At 51.6% G+C, this 16,010-nt stretch overlaps 2 protein-coding genes across 2 annotated transcripts; one reads left to right on the top strand and one right to left on the bottom strand.

Moving 5' to 3' along the window:
* Nucleotides 1–5,548, bottom strand: TSPAN1 (tetraspanin 1). The gene is made up of 8 exons (XM_020289691.2): nucleotides 5,408–5,548; nucleotides 4,928–4,992; nucleotides 1,605–1,811; nucleotides 1,322–1,396; nucleotides 1,108–1,206; nucleotides 863–1,027; nucleotides 669–752; nucleotides 1–489 (listed from the first exon to the last, which is right to left on the bottom strand). The coding sequence occupies exons 2-8, from the start codon at nucleotides 4,982–4,984 to the stop codon at nucleotides 442–444; spliced, it is 735 nt and encodes a 244-aa protein (XP_020145280.1). The 5' UTR covers nucleotides 4,985–4,992; nucleotides 5,408–5,548; the 3' UTR covers nucleotides 1–441.
* Nucleotides 5,549–9,952: 4,404 nt separating this feature from the next.
* P3R3URF (PIK3R3 upstream open reading frame) lies at nucleotides 9,953–10,623 on the top strand. The gene is made up of 2 exons (XM_075997917.1): nucleotides 9,953–10,196; nucleotides 10,489–10,623. The coding sequence occupies exons 1-2, from the start codon at nucleotides 9,953–9,955 to the stop codon at nucleotides 10,530–10,532; spliced, it is 288 nt and encodes a 95-aa protein (XP_075854032.1). The 3' UTR covers nucleotides 10,533–10,623.
* The last annotated feature ends 5,387 nt before the right edge of the window (nucleotides 10,624–16,010 follow it).

Raw genomic sequence — 16,010 nt, 5'->3', positions numbered from 1 at the left:
AACATTTCAGTTGGTTTATGGGTTCTGAAGTGCCTTCTGCACAACTGCCTGGTGGTTCTGCTGATTTCACATATGTCCAGGCTATAAGGTGCATTGTCTCATTCCCCTGTGGGTACTGACTGGGATCACCAACAGCCCTCCTTAGCCTAAGGGGATGCCAAGGGTTTCAGGAAGAGATTGGGGGAAAGGACAGGAGAACTGGCTACTTACAGGCTCTGGAACAGGTGGGCCCCAGCCCTACCCATGGAAGGAAAAGTTAGGCACAGCCTAGAAGGTATGGTCCCTATTTAGCCCCAAGTCTGGGGCAGAAAAGGCAGGCTGACTCTGGCCCAATTGACACTGTTAGATCCTGTCCCCACTCTGGTCACTGCTTCCTGGCCGTTCCAGGGTATCTCTTCCCAGTTCCCATGTGCAGCAGTAGTGGCAGAGGGAGAAGCAGTCTTATTTCAGATTGGAGTACAGATACATGGACACAATCATAGCAGCCAGCTGGTGGGGGAGGAACAGAGAGAGATGAGAGGACATGATTGGGATCCTAAAGCATTGGTCCCCTGCCTCCCAAACACCCTACATGAAGCTCTGCCAGAAGTCTGTTTCTTCCTCAGAGATATGTCAAGCAGCCCTGGTCCACTGGCCACATCCCAGCCCCAGCCTCCTCATCTGCTTACCTCTAGGGCCGCAATTCCGGCTGCCACACCACCCACCGTGACCGCATTGGTTCGGATGTCATGCAGAAGCTGATCGAAGCACCCCTTGGGGAAGGGGAGAGAGCATTTATAGTTTGCAGCTGCCCTACCCTCATCCTCACTTGCTACTTCTGAGGCCACTGAAACAATCCCCACCCTCCTATGCCGGCCCACACCTCTACAGTTGCGTTCTCGGCCTTCTGCCTGGTGCAGGGTTCCTTGGCTGTGTCGTTTGCATAGACGTTGTCAGCACAACAGTACGGGGGAAAGGTGTTGTTGTTCTTGCTGAAGTAGGGTGAGCCCTCGAAATCCGTGTAGTTGTTGAAGCCACAGCAGTTGAGCTGGAAACAAGATGGGGAGGGTGGTTGGTGGGGTCTTGCTTCTTTCTCTTCACCCCCAAATCTCCCCTAGCCCACCTTACCCCTTGCATGGTGGAGTTCCACACTTGAGTGAAGTCTTTCTGGGAACCATAGTCACTCTTGATGGCAGGCACGATGAGCAATGTCAGGAATTGTTCAGCCTGAGTTGGGCAGGCCAGTGTTTAGGGGCTGGTAGGGAAGGTGGCCATTCACAGACCACAGCCTCCTTCCAGGGTTTGCCCAGTCTTCCTCCCTTGCCCCATCCCAGCATCTCACCATTGTGGTGTACACCAAGGCGACCACAGCAGCTGCAACCTCAGCAATGAAGATGACGAGGAGGATGACGAAGAACTGAGAGGGGAACAGGGGTCTGGGTTTTAGGGAGAGACAGTCCCTTATGCCCTCCTTACCCTAGTCCATCCCCCCCAAAAATGAGGCAGGGGTCCCTATGCTGAGGCCCCTGGAGTCCAAAACAGAGTTTGGGAATCCCCAGGGCCTGACGTCAAGAGTGAGGGGTCCCTTGGTCATGGGCCTGTCTGTGGAACTGGGTTTGACACACCATCATGAGGGCACACTTGTTCTCAGCGTGAGCACCGTAGCAGCCCAGGAAGCCAAGAGCAAAGAGCACAGCACCAGCTGCGATGAGGAAGTAGCCCACATTGACGAACTGAAAGGCACTGGACGACAGCGGCCCGAAGATCTTCAGGAAGGATGGCCCATCGACTGACACCCAGATGCCCACTGCCAACAGGGCTATGCCACACAGCTGGGGATAGAAAGGTGAGACAGGCTTAGAAACAGTGCCAGGAAGTAGCTCATTACCACACAGTTTTGTCAGGGGAATGGGAGGCAAGAAACTTCCCCCTCTCTTGGCTAGGAAGTCTAAAAACTCATCCTTAGGGAGGGAAACATCCTCTAGAGCCAGAAGATTGGGAGTGAGACACCTATAGCCAGGATAAGGCTGTACACCTGGGCAGATATAAATGAGCTCGGGAGTTCTAGAAATATCCACAGAGTAGGGAGGCGAGCAAGACTTTCCCTCTCTGCTGCCAGGATCCTGCCACATAGCTAGGAGTGAAAACAGGCAGGTGAGGGCCAGTCTCCCATTTCCCTTCTGGGCTACAGGTGCCTTGAACACTTCTGTCCTCTGATAGGTGGAAACAGCGGGGTGGTGGCGTTGAACAGGCTCAACGGTCACCACAGTAACAGAGGCGCAGCTGAGTTTACACCTGCTCCCAACCTTGGCGAGCACAAAAGTGGAGAAGGTTCACCCACCCTGAGGCCCACCTGGCTCCTCTCCAAGATCCAACTCCAGGCCTTCCCCCTCATCCAGACTAGACCTCCTCGCCTCACAAGTGGAAAATGAGGCACCTGGTGGGGGGAACACAGCCAGAGCTTCTCTTAAATGCTCTTCAGCTCAACCCCAAACCTAGGAGGAAGTCCTGAGGCTCAGATTGGGGAGGGCCTTGCCCAGTTCCCACAGCTCTGAGAGCAAAACCTCCCTGAGCCAAAGCTTCAGTGGGTGGGTCAGCCTGACGTCACCTTGGTGCCCAGTCCCCACTCTCCAGCTATAGAAACTGAGGCCAGAACCAGGAGTGAGGTGGCAGATTATGGCTGGATGCCAGGCATGTTCACCCAAGGACAGAAAGCTGGGCTTCTAGCCTGCAGGGTCAAATTTCAAGGAGCTGGAGGCCTGCCCTATCCTGCTCTGCCCAGCCTGGCAAGGTCTGGGCAACAGGGGCCAGAGACCAAACCGGATTTGCCTTTAACCCTCTCAAGTCAGAGCCTCCTCCAGACTCAGGAATAAACACTAGCTCCCTGTTGCCAAAGGAAGCCCAAGGCACAGCCCACATCAGAGAGGCTACCCACCTCAGCCCAATTTCTCCAAGTTGATCTACGCATCCACACATCTAAATTCGTCTCTGCTTCCTCACCTTTTACTCACTCTAACGTAGCTCCAAGTTTCTGGTGCCACCCTGTGCTAAATCCGGTGGACATTTCACAGGCCATATCCTTGGCCTCTTTGATAGCTGGCTCTCCTTGTTTTCCTCCCCGTCTCCCACTGCTCCTTATCAGTCTCCTTCATGATGGCTATTTTTCTGCCTATCCCCAATAAGTTGGGTTTTCCAGAGTTCACTTTCCAAGCACTCTCATCCACTCCCATGGCTTCAGTGACCATCTACATGCACGTGACTTTCAAATATCCATGGCCAGCTCCAGGACAGGTGTGGTGGCTCACACCTATAATCCCCACACTTTGGGAGACTGAGGCAGGAGGATCACTTGAGGCCAGGAGTTTGAGACCAGCCTGGGTAACACAGTGAGACTTTGCCTCTACAAAAAATTTAAAAGGCCAGGCGTGGTGGCTCATGTCTATAATCCTAGCACTCTGGGAGGCCGAAGCAGGCGGATCACTCAAGGTCAGGAGTTTGAGACCAGCCTGAGCAAGAGGGAGACCCCGTCTCTACTAAAAATAGAAAGAAATTAATTGGCCAACTAAAATATACAGAAAAAAAAAATTAGCCAGGCATGGTGGCACATGCCTGTAGTCCCAGCTACTCAGGAGGCTGAGGCAGAAGGATTGCTTGAGCCCAGGAGTTTGAGGTTGCTGTGAGCTAGGCTGACATCATGGCACTCTAGCCTGGGCAACGGAGTGAGACTCTGTCTCAAAAAAAAAAAAAAAAAAAAAATTTAAAAAATTAGTCGGGTGTGGTGGCTAGTCCCAGCTACTCAGGAAGCAGAGGCAAGAAGATCACCTGAAGTCGAGGTTACAGTGAGCTCTGACTGGCCACTGCATTCCAGCCCAGGTGACAGAGTGAGACCCTGTCTCAATGAGAAAAAAAAGAAAGAAAAGAAAAAAGAAGTCCATGGCCAGCTCCAATCTGAGCTGCACTTCCACTGGGTGCTCAGCTGTCTGTGAGACATCCCCCTCTTCCCTTCCCATGTTACTCATGCCAGAGATATAGGCATCATCTCCAAGACCTGTCCCCTCTGCCCCTTCTTCCATCCCTCAGCCACCTTCCTAGGACTTTGTCCTTTGTCCACTTGGTCCCTTTCTCCCTACCTCTGCCACCATCTCCTGGGTTTATGCCTCATTGCTTGGCTTCTCAAACATGTCCTATAAAATCTGTTCCTGGTTTTCTGAACAATATCCGGTTTGATTACCTCTGAACATTTATGTATGCTTTAAAACTCCCCCACCCAGTGCAAATTCCCAGCTTCGGCTATATCTTCCAGGAAGTATTCTCCAACCAGGCTGGGTTCAAGCCCCTCCTGTGGGCTCCCAGGGTCCCTGTGCTAAGCCCAAACTTACTGTGCTGTTACTGTCTGCCTGTCTGGCTTACTGGACCTGACATCCTATAGGGTGGAGAACGGCCTTGCTTACCGGCCACCCCAGCACCCAGCATACAGTCTTGGGCTATGAACATTTGTTGAATGAATAAGGGCTGCTTGAGATAGACCCTTTGCTCTCATGAGACGTGAGCCCTCAGCTCCCCCTCATGCAAAGGCCCCTGAATTTCCTTCCATTCTGGGTGACCTTAGGCAAACTTCTTCCTTCTCTGGGCCCCCAACACCTACAAAAAGGAGAGACTCCTTCCTGCTAGCCTCCCCTATGCTACCCTAAGCCTGGACTGAAGCTTCCTGAAAGGGAGGAGTTACCCCAAGCTTTCCATCCCCTTCGTCACACACCCTTGTATGGCAGCCTGGCTGCTACGGGGACCAGGAAGCAGCCTTTGGGGAGAGCTCTGCATCCCACTCATGAGGGGAAACTTGCAGGACAGAGTCTGGGCCCAGCAGCCTCCCTTTCCTCAGTTTGGGCTCTCCCTAGGCTGTGAATTGCTCCTGTAGGGAGCCCCAAAGAGCCCACAGCTCCATACTTACAAAGATGAGCAAATTGAAGAGGAACATCATGGTCTTAAGGAAGCTGAAGCACTGCATGGTGGCTCCTGGGAAGCAGACATGTGTGAGTTAGGACTTTCTCTCCTCTCCCCTACCTGGGCTGGCCCTGGCTTCTGGATCCTGACATGCCAGACCTGGACCCATATCTCACCAAGCTTCCCCTGTACCTGGACTCTGACACTTCAGGACTTTTCCCAGTTCCCATCCTGCCACCCCTGTCCCTTATACCACACATGCCCCCTACCAGCACCTCACGCTCTGAGATCCTAACAGCCCAGTTTCCTCCACTGGCATCCCAAGCCTGATTCCCATGCTGCAGGTCACTCCATGCCCTTCCCTGGCACGTATATATCCTGGGTCCCCCCCAAACCCAGCCCAGACCCTTCCAGGACCTTCTCTATGGCCCTTCCAGCTCCCCGAATCTGTTTGCTTCATAGGATAATCTCTATCCTATGTCATCACCTGTTCAGGGCTCTTGGCAGCAAGTTCTGAAAGAGGGATCTGCTGAGGCTCCAAAAGGGACTGTAAAGCTCCAGGGGCTGCCACCGAGTGGGCAGGCAGAGGGACGCTGGCTCTCACACACCACTGCTCACCTGCAGGCGGGGTAGCTGCTTTAAAGGCCTCCTTCTGCCCGCCCGCAGGCCCCACCCGTGGCCAGCCTCCCCTTCCCCCTGCTGCCCCCTGCTGCCTGGAGACAGGTCCCCACAACCATAGCAGCAGGCCTCCGCCTGGCAACACCAGCCGTGGGCAACACCCTTCCTGATCCCAAGAAGGGTGAACAGTCTGGGGTGGGACAAGCGGCTCCCCAGAACTTCTGTGTGCCCCCCACCATGATAGTGCACAAACGCTTCTTATCCTGCATCTACTAAACACTCTCACATACCCTACATGCTGCAGGCACACACACCTGCCCGTGCTGCCGCTCATATGTTCACACGTTTAGCGTAGTTGCATACATAAACACCTGCTACTGCTCCTGAATGCGCGTGCGTGTGCACACACACACTCTCTCTCTCTCTCTCTCTCTCTCACACACACACACACACACACACACACACACACACACACACTGAACTCTTTGTGGACTGACTCCCAGCAACTAACAATAGACTAACATCTGAGGCACATACTTAAAGGCTCATGCACTCTCTGTCTCTCTCACACAAACACACACACACTTGCAAAGAAATGACCAAGGTTTGGTAGCCTCTGCTCTCTTCTAACCAGCAAATAGTTCCCAGTCCTCTTCCCCCCGCCCCCGCAAAACCTAAAATTCCCCATCTGTCTCCTCTCTCTGTTTCTCCTCTCTCCTTTGCCTTCCCACCCTTTTCTCTCTCTTTTCCTCCCTCCAGTCTTCCCTTAGCACTCCACGTACACCCTTTCCCTTTCTGCCTGCAGGTGGCACCATGGGCCCATGAAGGAGTCGCCCCCAGGGCTAAGGCTCCACAATCCCATCCTCAGTAACCCTTCCTTCCCACTGCCGGTCCCAACCCCACTCCAAAACTCCCGATGTTGAGGTGCTGGGAAAGTTCTGGCTTTCAAGTCACTCAGACCAGGTGCTTGAATCCCGGTTCCGTCATTTATTAGTTGTGTGACCCTGGAGGCATTTCTTAGACTTGATTTTAAGCTTCTATTTCCTGGTCTGTATAATAGAATAGTTATGGGGTTTTAAAGTGAGGTTTTCTTCCTGCTATGAGACATAAGGGAATGAACACAGAGCTAGGAGGTCAGAGGGAAGAGACACAGCCAGAAGGATTGTGGAATGGAGGAAGTGGATTTTTAAATTTGTTTTGTTTTTACAGTGGAAGAAGACAGCCAAAGAGATGAGAGAGAGGGGCTGATAATATTACAGACTATGCTCATAATACTGCTCGTGCTTTAACTGCACTACATATTTGTAGTGTGTAGTTTCCTCTTCACAACAGTCCTACGAGATAGACTTTCTTTCTTTTTTTGTTTTTATTTTTGAGACAGAGTCTCACTCACTCTGTTGCCCAGGCTAGAGTGAGTGCTGTGGCGTCGGCCTAGCTCACTGCAACCTCCAACTCCTGGGCTCAAGCGATCCTCCTGCCTCAGCCTCCCAAGTAGCTGGGACTACAGCATGTGCCACCATGCCCGGCTAATTTTTTCTATATATTTTAGTTGGCCAATTAATTTGTTTCTATTTTTTTTTTTTTTTTTGAGACAGAGTCTCACTTTGTTGCCCAGGCTAGAGTGAGTGCCATGGCGTCAGCCTAGCTCACAGCAACCTCAAACTCCTGGACTCAAGTGATCCTACTGCCTCAGCCTCCCAAGTAGCTGGGACTACAGGCATGTGCCACCATGCCCGGCTAATTTTTTGTATATATATTTTTAGTTGGTCAATTAATTTCTTTCTATTTTTGGTAGAGACGGGGTCTCGCTCAGGCTGGTTTTGAACTCCTGACCTTGAGCAATCCGCCCGCCTCGGCCTCCCAAAGTGCTAGGATTACAGGCGTGAGCCACCACGCCCGGCCAATTTGTTTCTATTTATAGTGGAGATGGGGTCTCGCTCTTGCTCAGGCTGGTCTCAAACTCCTGACCTTGAGCCATCCACCTGCCCTGGCCTCCCAGAGTGCTAGGATTACAGGCATGAGCCTCCCGTCTGGCCTAGACTTTCTTTTTTTCTTTTTTTTTTTTTTGAGACAGAGTATCACTCTGTTGCCTAGGGTAGAGTGGTGTGGCATCACCCTAGTTCACAACAACCTCAAATTCCTGGGCTCAAGTAATCCTCCTGCCTCAGCCTCCCGAGTAGCTGGGACTACAGGCATGCGCCACCATGCCCGGCTAATTTTTTCTTTCTTTTTTTTTTTTTGAGACAGAGACTCACTTTGTTGCCCAGGCTAGAGTGAGTGCCATGGCGTCAGCCTAGCTCACAGCAACCTCAAACTCCTGGGCTCAAGCGATCCAGCTGCCTCAGCCTCCCAGGTAGCTGGAACTACAGGCATGTGCCACCATGCCCAGCTAATTTTTTCTATATGTATTAGTTGGCCAATTAATTTCTTTCTATTTATAGTAGAGATGGGGTCTTGCTCTTGCTCAGGCTGATTTCGAACTCCTGACCTCGAGCAGAGCAATGCGCCCGCCTCGGCCTCCCAGAGTGCTAGGATTACAGGTGTGAGCCACCACACCCAGCCTAGACTTTCTTTTAATCTCCATTTTAAATACAGGGAAATGGAGGCACCGAGAGGTTAAGTACTTGCCATGATCACACAGTGTGTAAGTGGCAAAGCCAGGATTCAGCCCCAATCTGGCACCAGAGTCCACATTTTAACCACCAAGCAGGCTGTCTACATTGATAGAGTTTCTAAGGAGGCAGGCAGGCTTGGCTTCCACAAAGAGCAGGGGAGGAGGCCTGAGGAAGAGGAGAGCAGGAGCAGGTGGGTTTGTAGTTATAGTGGCTAGAAGTTGATGGGGGCAAGGTCATATTCTAAGACTGAAGGTGGCAAGAGTAGAGGCTGGGGGGGCTAAGAGGGGTGTGAGGCATGTGAGGTCTCCTGCAGAAACAGAATGCAGGGAAGGCTGGGAAGGGGGTCTACAGAGAGGGTAGGAGGGAAAGGGAGAGGGTGCTGAGGTGTGCAGGGAGAAGGGGCAGGTCCAAAGTCCCACAACAACTCAGTTCCAGGCCAAGCAGAGCCACTGACTCTCCAGTCTCCTACTAGAAAGGAGATGAACCGAGGGTTAACACCTCTTCCATCCCCAGGGGATCTAGCTGTTCCTCCACCCTGTACCCATTGTCCGCATGACACTCTTTCATCTCAGGAAGAACTGGGACAAGGTCACATTCATCTATGTCCCTGGTGCCCAGCACATATGATGTTGTTAGTGAACATTTCCTAAATGAGTGAGTGAATAAATGAGTTGCAGAATAACATGAGTTAAATGCTCTGGGCTTTCTATCTTGCCCAGCATGGATTTGGACCCCTGCCTGCCTCTAATTATGTGACTTCTCCTCTATTTCCTTATACAGTTGATCTTCATTATTCACAGATTCCACATCTGCGAATTCACCTACTGACTGAAATATATGTGTAACTCCAAAAGCAATGCTGTGGCACTTTTGCTGTCAATCATGGACATGAGCAGAAGCAAAACATTTGGGTCGTCCAACACACACATTTCCAGCTGAGGTCTGTGGAACAACAGGACTCTCGGCCTTCTTGTTTCAGCTCTTATAAAGTAAACGATGTTCTTTTTTGGTGGTCTCTTTAGTGCCACATTTTCTCATATTTTTTGGGTTTTTTTGGTGGTTTCGCTGTGTAAAATGGCCCCCACTTGTAGTGCTTAAGTGCTATCTAGTGTTACTAAGTGCAAGAAGGCTGCATTGTGCCTTACAGAGGAAATATGTGTTAGGTAAGTTTCCTACAGGCACAAGTTATAGTGCAGTTGGCCATGAATTCAATGTTAATGACTCAACAATACATATTAAAGAAGGTATCTCTACATATAATATCAGGTTATGTATCGACAAAAATGTGACCAGAGGGTTGCAGGAACCTAACCCTATCTTTCCCCTAGGAGCAGTGGTTCCATAGTTGGTGTTCTTGGTGACTTTATAGAAAATAACTATTGGGAATAATGAGAATTGACTGTATACAAATGGGGATAATGATAGAATCTCCTCGTAGGGTTGTTTTGAGGTTAAATGAGATAATGTTAATAAAGTGCTCAGCAGTGTCTGGCATGTAGTAAGTGCTCAATAAACATTACTAATATTGTTAATATGGATGAGTGAGAAAGTGAGGGAGTGATTTTCCCCTACTCAGAGTTTCTTTCCCCAAGGGGCCAAGCTGGGGTTCTGTGGCTCTTGGGCTGGCTCTTAGGCTAGACCCAATGGAGAAGAGTGGGTGGGAGCCATGAGGAGCGGGTGGGGGCCAGGACCTGTAACAAAGAGCACCACCCTCGTGCCGACTTTGTATGTCATAGAGGCCTTAGCTGCCACTCTGGCCAGCAGCATCCTCAGGCACACTACACAAGCTCCCTGTGCCCATGGGGCCCTCTTCGCTTGTCCGTGCCCCTCGGCCCCGGGGCATGAGTTCCTCCCATCACAGGCCAGGTATGGGTTGGCCTAGGCCTCGGTTTCCCAGGATGTTCAAGCGCAGCCGCAGAAGGTACCCGAGGAAACCCCAAGGCCCAACTGCCACCAGCGCAGCCACCAATCTTGCCACCATGGCCACGGATATCAACAACACCCGCACTGCCACCACCAGGGTGTGGATTTTCCCACCTCAAGGTTAGCCAGGGGTCAGGGGAGCCCATGAGCCAGGGTAGGGGTTTAAAAAACAGAGCCACTGAAATTTTCCCCACCTGGTCCCACTTTGGCATTCTAAGGGACAAGTTCTATGAAATACCACCCTAAAGGTATGGTGGGGTCTTGATGGCAGGTGTCCCAAAATGCTGACAGCCTTAATGGGGGGTGGATTGGCTGGCAGCAGACGGCTTGGGGAGGTGGGTGAATCCAAAGGGCAACAGAGCTTCCAAACTGCTGCCTTCCTCATACTCTTCCTTCTTCTTCTTCTCCTCAGTTCTCAGACAACTCTGTCAACCTGGGAGCATTCTGATCCTCTAGAAAGGCACAGAAGCCAACTCAGAAGCTTGGCTTGTTCTGGACCTGCATCTCCTAGGGGCCGTAGTTGGTGAACAACAGACATATGCAGCCATTCTGCTCAGACTGCCTTATTCCACACCGAAGGCCAGGATGTGAGGGGGGTTGGGGCCAAACACCGCCAGGGAAAGGCTTCTTCGACAGCAGCAGGGATCACAGCTAAGACAGTAGAGGGCAGGACAAGGTCAGCTTTCGATCTGCCCATGAGGTAGGGCCTCTCCTGCCTTACTCTCCCATCTGCACAGGGAGTAGGGTCTCTGTAGACATCTTGGAAGGTACGGGAGGCTCAGATCAGACAACCCTGTGAGTGCAGGAGCATGAGGTGGATGTGCCTGGGTGTGCCTGCGACGGTCAGTGGGTAGGTGCAGCTGCTGGTGTGTGTCTGAGATTGTGTGTGTGAGACAGGAGAATGGCAGCATGAGCAGACGTGGCCGAATGTGCCTTCCACTGCGAGTGGCAAGGAGTGTTTGTGAGGGTACAGGTGTACCAAGAGGGCATCGGCTCTGCTAAGAGGAATGAGATCAGGAGGAGGATGGGGCAGCCTGATGAGGAGAGGTTGGAGGAGAGCCAGCTTCTGAGGAAGGCACGCCACCACCTGCAGCCCCCCAGCCATTCTCTCAGGTCAGTGGTTTCCAGACTGGCAGTGAACTGGGGGCAGGGCAAGACTGAGTTTGAGCCGAGAAAGTGGGGAGGGTGCTAAGCTCTCTGGCCTGGGGATTTTCCATTTGGATTTCTGGGTGTGCGCCCACGTGTCATGGGGGTAACTGGGTTTCTGTGGGGTTGTGTCTTAGTGGCTGGGAACATTGTGAGGGACTCGGTCCCTGATGTGTTGTATTATGTGTGGGTTAGTGTGTGTGTGTGTATGTGTCCCGAATGTATTCCGATGTTCTGACATCTGGCTCCAGTTCCAGGCCTACCTTCCCTGAGGGCTGGGGGTGGGACCTTGAGACCTTTGGTGGCCTGGGGGCCAGGGGTTCAGGAAACCTGGCTAATGTCCTTTGCTACCTGTGAAGGGAAAATGAAATGTGTCTGTATCCATCCACTCCAAGGCTTGCCAGACACGGGGACTCTGAGGGGAGGAGTGGGGCAGAGAGTTCACTGGCACACCATGCCCAGACAGTGCTGGCCTCCTCAGGGTATGGGGGGGGGCGTTGCTGAACATTAGTCAGAGCTGGAAGGTGGCTGGGCCAGTACCCAAGTCCCTAAGGAGGCCCACACATATAAAGATACATGACACAGTCCACAAACACCTGCAGACGTATAAATGTAAGTGGACTCATAGACATAAAATGCAACAAACAGACATGCATGAAAGCACATACTATAATATAAACAGAGATACACACGGACAGGAGTGTATATAGACCCCTGCCATGACACACGTAACCATACATGCACATGCCTGCAAATGAACACAGACACAAATATGCATGCACCCAGACACAAGCACACAAGTATACAGACACACACACATGCAATCGCACTCATGCAATCCCAGGCACACACAGACACACACACATGCAGACACACTCACCAGACTTCCCTGCCCCTGCAGCCCTGGGACCCAGTAGCCTCCCTCCCCTATATGAGTGTGTGTATATGTGTGTGTGCATGCGTGCCCATAGTTATGTCTATGAGAGTGAGTGCGTGTGAGTGCGTGTTTTTGAGGGGGGTGCTGAGCTGTGGGAACTAGATGACATCATCCCTTCTGGCTATTTTTAGCTCCATCTGCAATGACGACTTCTTCACTGCCCCTCCCCCTCCAGGTTCCCAATTCTCCTCCCCCTCTAGGCTGCTAGAGGCAGCAGCAGCCAGAAGGCAGTACCACCTCAGTTTAGGGGGCCCCTCGATGACTGGGTGCAGCTTTCTCTCCTATTGCGCCAGAGTTTCCCTGGAGGCTGAGAACACCAGGCTCCTAGGCCAGAAGGGCCGGGGGTAGGTGAGCAGACCTGGCTAATCTCCAGTGCCTAGAGTGCCTCTGCTTCTGCTTCTCAGTCTGCAACTCTGTCTCAGTCCACAGCTCCCGCTGTGTGCCAGGGAGGGTGCTAAGTTATGGAGATAGAGCAGAGAGCAAGACAGCGAGAGTTACAGCCCAGTGGGAGACAGAGCACACAGGCACTTCGTTAAATTGTGAGGAGGGCTCTGAGCACTGGTAACAGGGGCACTTATTCTAGATAATGTTCTCCGTCTGTCTCTCTGCTCTTCCATCTCCCAGAGGTGGGTAACCTGCAGAGGGCAGAGGGAACGCGCTCCCTTTCCTCACACCCTTCCCTCCCAGTGGAGCCTCCAGCATTCCAGAGCACACCCCAGGCTGTGCTTCCTACACTGCACCAACCCGCCACCCACCGCTGGCGATCCACTGCCGTTCACATCCCCTTTCTTTGTTTTTTGTTTCTTTTTGTTTTGAGATAGGGTCTCGCTCTGTCACTCAAACTAGAGTGCAATAGTGCAATCCTAGCTCACTGCAACCTCCAACTCCTGGACTCAAGAGATCCCCTTGCCTCTGCCCCCACAGCTGGCTAATTTTTAAATTTTTTTGTGGAGATGAAATCTCACTATGTTGCCAACACAGGTCTCAAACTCCTGGCCTCAAGTGATTCTCCTGCCTCATCCTCCCAAAGTGCTAGGATTCCAGGTGTGAGCCACCATGCCTGGCTCACACTTTTCTTTGGAACCTTCCTGTAGTCAATCCCTGGGAGACAGGCCACTGTTTCCCATCTATAGATGAGAAAACTAAGGCCCAGAGAGGGGCAGTACTGGACCATGCCTCACAGTGCCTGGGGCGATGGCGGGCAGGTGGAGGAGGAAGTGGTGGCACCCTGGGACAGCTGGCACAGGTGCAGGAGGAGCAGGTCAGAAGGTCAATGGCCTAAGGGATCCATGCCAGGAGAAGGGCTTCCCGCCCCAGCCAGCCTCAGGCAATCACCAGAAAATCGGGTTTGGCGGCTTTGGCAGCTTTGGCCATGAGCTGCAGGACTGGAGGAAGGGTCGAGTCAGCTCCTGAGAGGCAACCTGGGGCAGGCCCATCCTCTAGCTCCAAGTTTCACCAAATGTCTGGTTGGGAGAGCATTTTATAATTCTGGGACCATTTGGAATGTGAGAAGAACAGCTCTGAGCTGGAGGCAGGAGCCCAGAGATTCAGACCCTGTTCTGTTCCAAGCCCTAGTGTGATCCTTGGAAAGTCCTGGCCTCTCTCTTGGCCTCAGTGGCTCCACCCCCCAACTCCTGCCCTCTGGGTTTTCCTGGGAGTCTGACTCAGGCAAGGGAACACGTTAGTCAATGGGTAGGGGCACAACCAGACAGCCCATGGAGTGCCTGGCTGGAGGTCCCTTGTCACTAATGGATCAATGGCCGGAAGCCCAGCTCCAACCCCACAATGCAATACTGGTCACCCCACCCTTAGCAGTGCCCTTCCCCACACTAGACTTCCGGCCTCTTTTCCTTCCTCACCTCTGGGAAAGGCTGCAGGGCTCCCTAGGGAATCTCCCATGTCTCTTCCACTGGCTCCCTGCCCAGGGCTCAACCCCCCTCTCCCTCTGCCCATTCAGCCAGGCCAGTCACCAGTCTCTACTAAACTTTCTCCAGGGAGGAAAGGCAGCTGGGTGGAAGGACTGCAAAAGAGACTGCTTTTCCTGTTACCTTCAGACACTGGAGCCCAAATCAGGGGCTTGGGGGGAGGGAGGGTGAACTGAGTGTTGGGTCCTAGAACTGGGCTTCCCTGGGCACTCTCCTACTCCTCTGAGCCCCAGAGTAGGTGGGAATCCCTCTCCTATCCAGCCTTGTCCTTTCTCTGCTTCAGCATACCAGAGGAGAGAGCCCCCAGTGGGAACTTGCAATTTCTGGAAAAAAAAACCACAAAAACCCAGGCCAAGAGAGTGCTGGCCATTATCACCATGTCAACAATGAAATTCATTAAACACAATTTTAAAAATCTTGAAATTCTAGATTCATAGAGTCCACAGTCATGGAATATTAGCATCACAGAATTCTAGCGTGATGAAATCTGAGTTACAGAAACTTAGAAATCCAAAATTGTGACATTACTGAGTCCCAGATCACAAAATTAGAGTATTCTTGAAGTGGAAGCCTTGAGCAGTCAATTAATGAGGCCTCTACCTTCAGGTAGATGTCTGCACTAAAGGATCCCCATTCACATATGAGCTTAAGCCAGACAGAAGCCAAACTTTGTCCATAGAGACATATTTTTGGTTCCCGAGGATAAGGGAGGTGGGGTGGCAGGTGGGGATAAAGAGAGTGAAACTACAGAAACAGAAAACGTAATCTAAAGAATCATTAAGTAGCGTAACATACTGACCCCAACACCTCAAGCTTCCCTATGATTAGGGTTAACATCAGCCCAGGACATTTCCAAAGGGTAGAAAGACTCCTTGTCACCTTGGAATGGCAACAACCCATGTCTGGCTATCTTTTTTGGGAAGAAAGTTACCAAATAAAATACTCCATTCTTTTCTTGGGATGGTTGGGAGGAACAGACTCTCTTCAAAGATGCTGAGTCCTAAGCCACATGGTACACACCAAAGCCACCCTGGATGGTGGGGTTCAGAGTCCCCAGCAAGGCCCTGATAGGGGAACTTGTGGAGGACACCTGGTTTGGGGTGGTGCCTAGGAGTGCTGGTCATCTCTACAGAAGAAGCCAACCTTGAGGCAAAATTCGTATGGGGACCCTTGGCTGATCTTTGGGGCTGGTTACTCAGCAAACAACAGGGATATTTACCTAGCATTTCTGGGAAACGACTGCAAACTCAGGAACCCAGAAGGAGCAGTTCCAAAGAGAGGCAAATGCCAGGCCCTGCTGGGCATGGGAAATAGAGCAATGTCAGCTGAAGGTCTTCTTGCTCAGCCGCCTGATTGGATTCAGCTCAATATCTCAGCCCTGACCTCTACTCACACCCCCGTGTGCCTCCCTCTCCATGCTTGCCTGATGTTCTATCTACTTATACCTGCTGCGTGACCTTTGGCAAACCCTGTCCCTTCTCTGGGCCTCAAACCTCCTGTGGTCTCTTTTGAAGTCTATAATTGGGTCTTAAGTGTAGCTTTTAGTATTGTGTAGTCCTGGTTTTGTCCAAAGCAGTTCTAGCTTCAGATATTTCCATTCACAGCTTCCAGAGAAAGGGTTAGGCAGCTTCAGGGGAGAATACAGGAAATAGGGAATATAAATAATGCTCACATTTGACATCTGTATCTGTCAATGCCTATGATGGGTGTTTTCAGAAATATAATGCCCACAACCACCACTCTGTGTGTATAAATCATTGCTCCCATTTTATAGATGAAGGAACAGAGGCTCAGGGAGGGTAAGTAAAGCGCCTAAGATCAGCCAGCCAGGGAGTAACAGAACCCGAATCTCAACCAAGCCTGTCTATCTTAATCTGAGTGCTGTGGTTTCAGATTAGCATTATTTTACGTGGCTTCATCAGGTAA

This window comes from Microcebus murinus, chromosome 2, assembly GCF_040939455.1.
Source record: "Microcebus murinus isolate Inina chromosome 2, M.murinus_Inina_mat1.0, whole genome shotgun sequence".
NCBI classification, from domain to species: Eukaryota; Metazoa; Chordata; class Mammalia; order Primates; family Cheirogaleidae; genus Microcebus; species Microcebus murinus.
The sequence above is the reverse complement of the archived record's forward strand: the minus strand, read 5'-3'. Positions and strand labels throughout refer to the sequence as shown.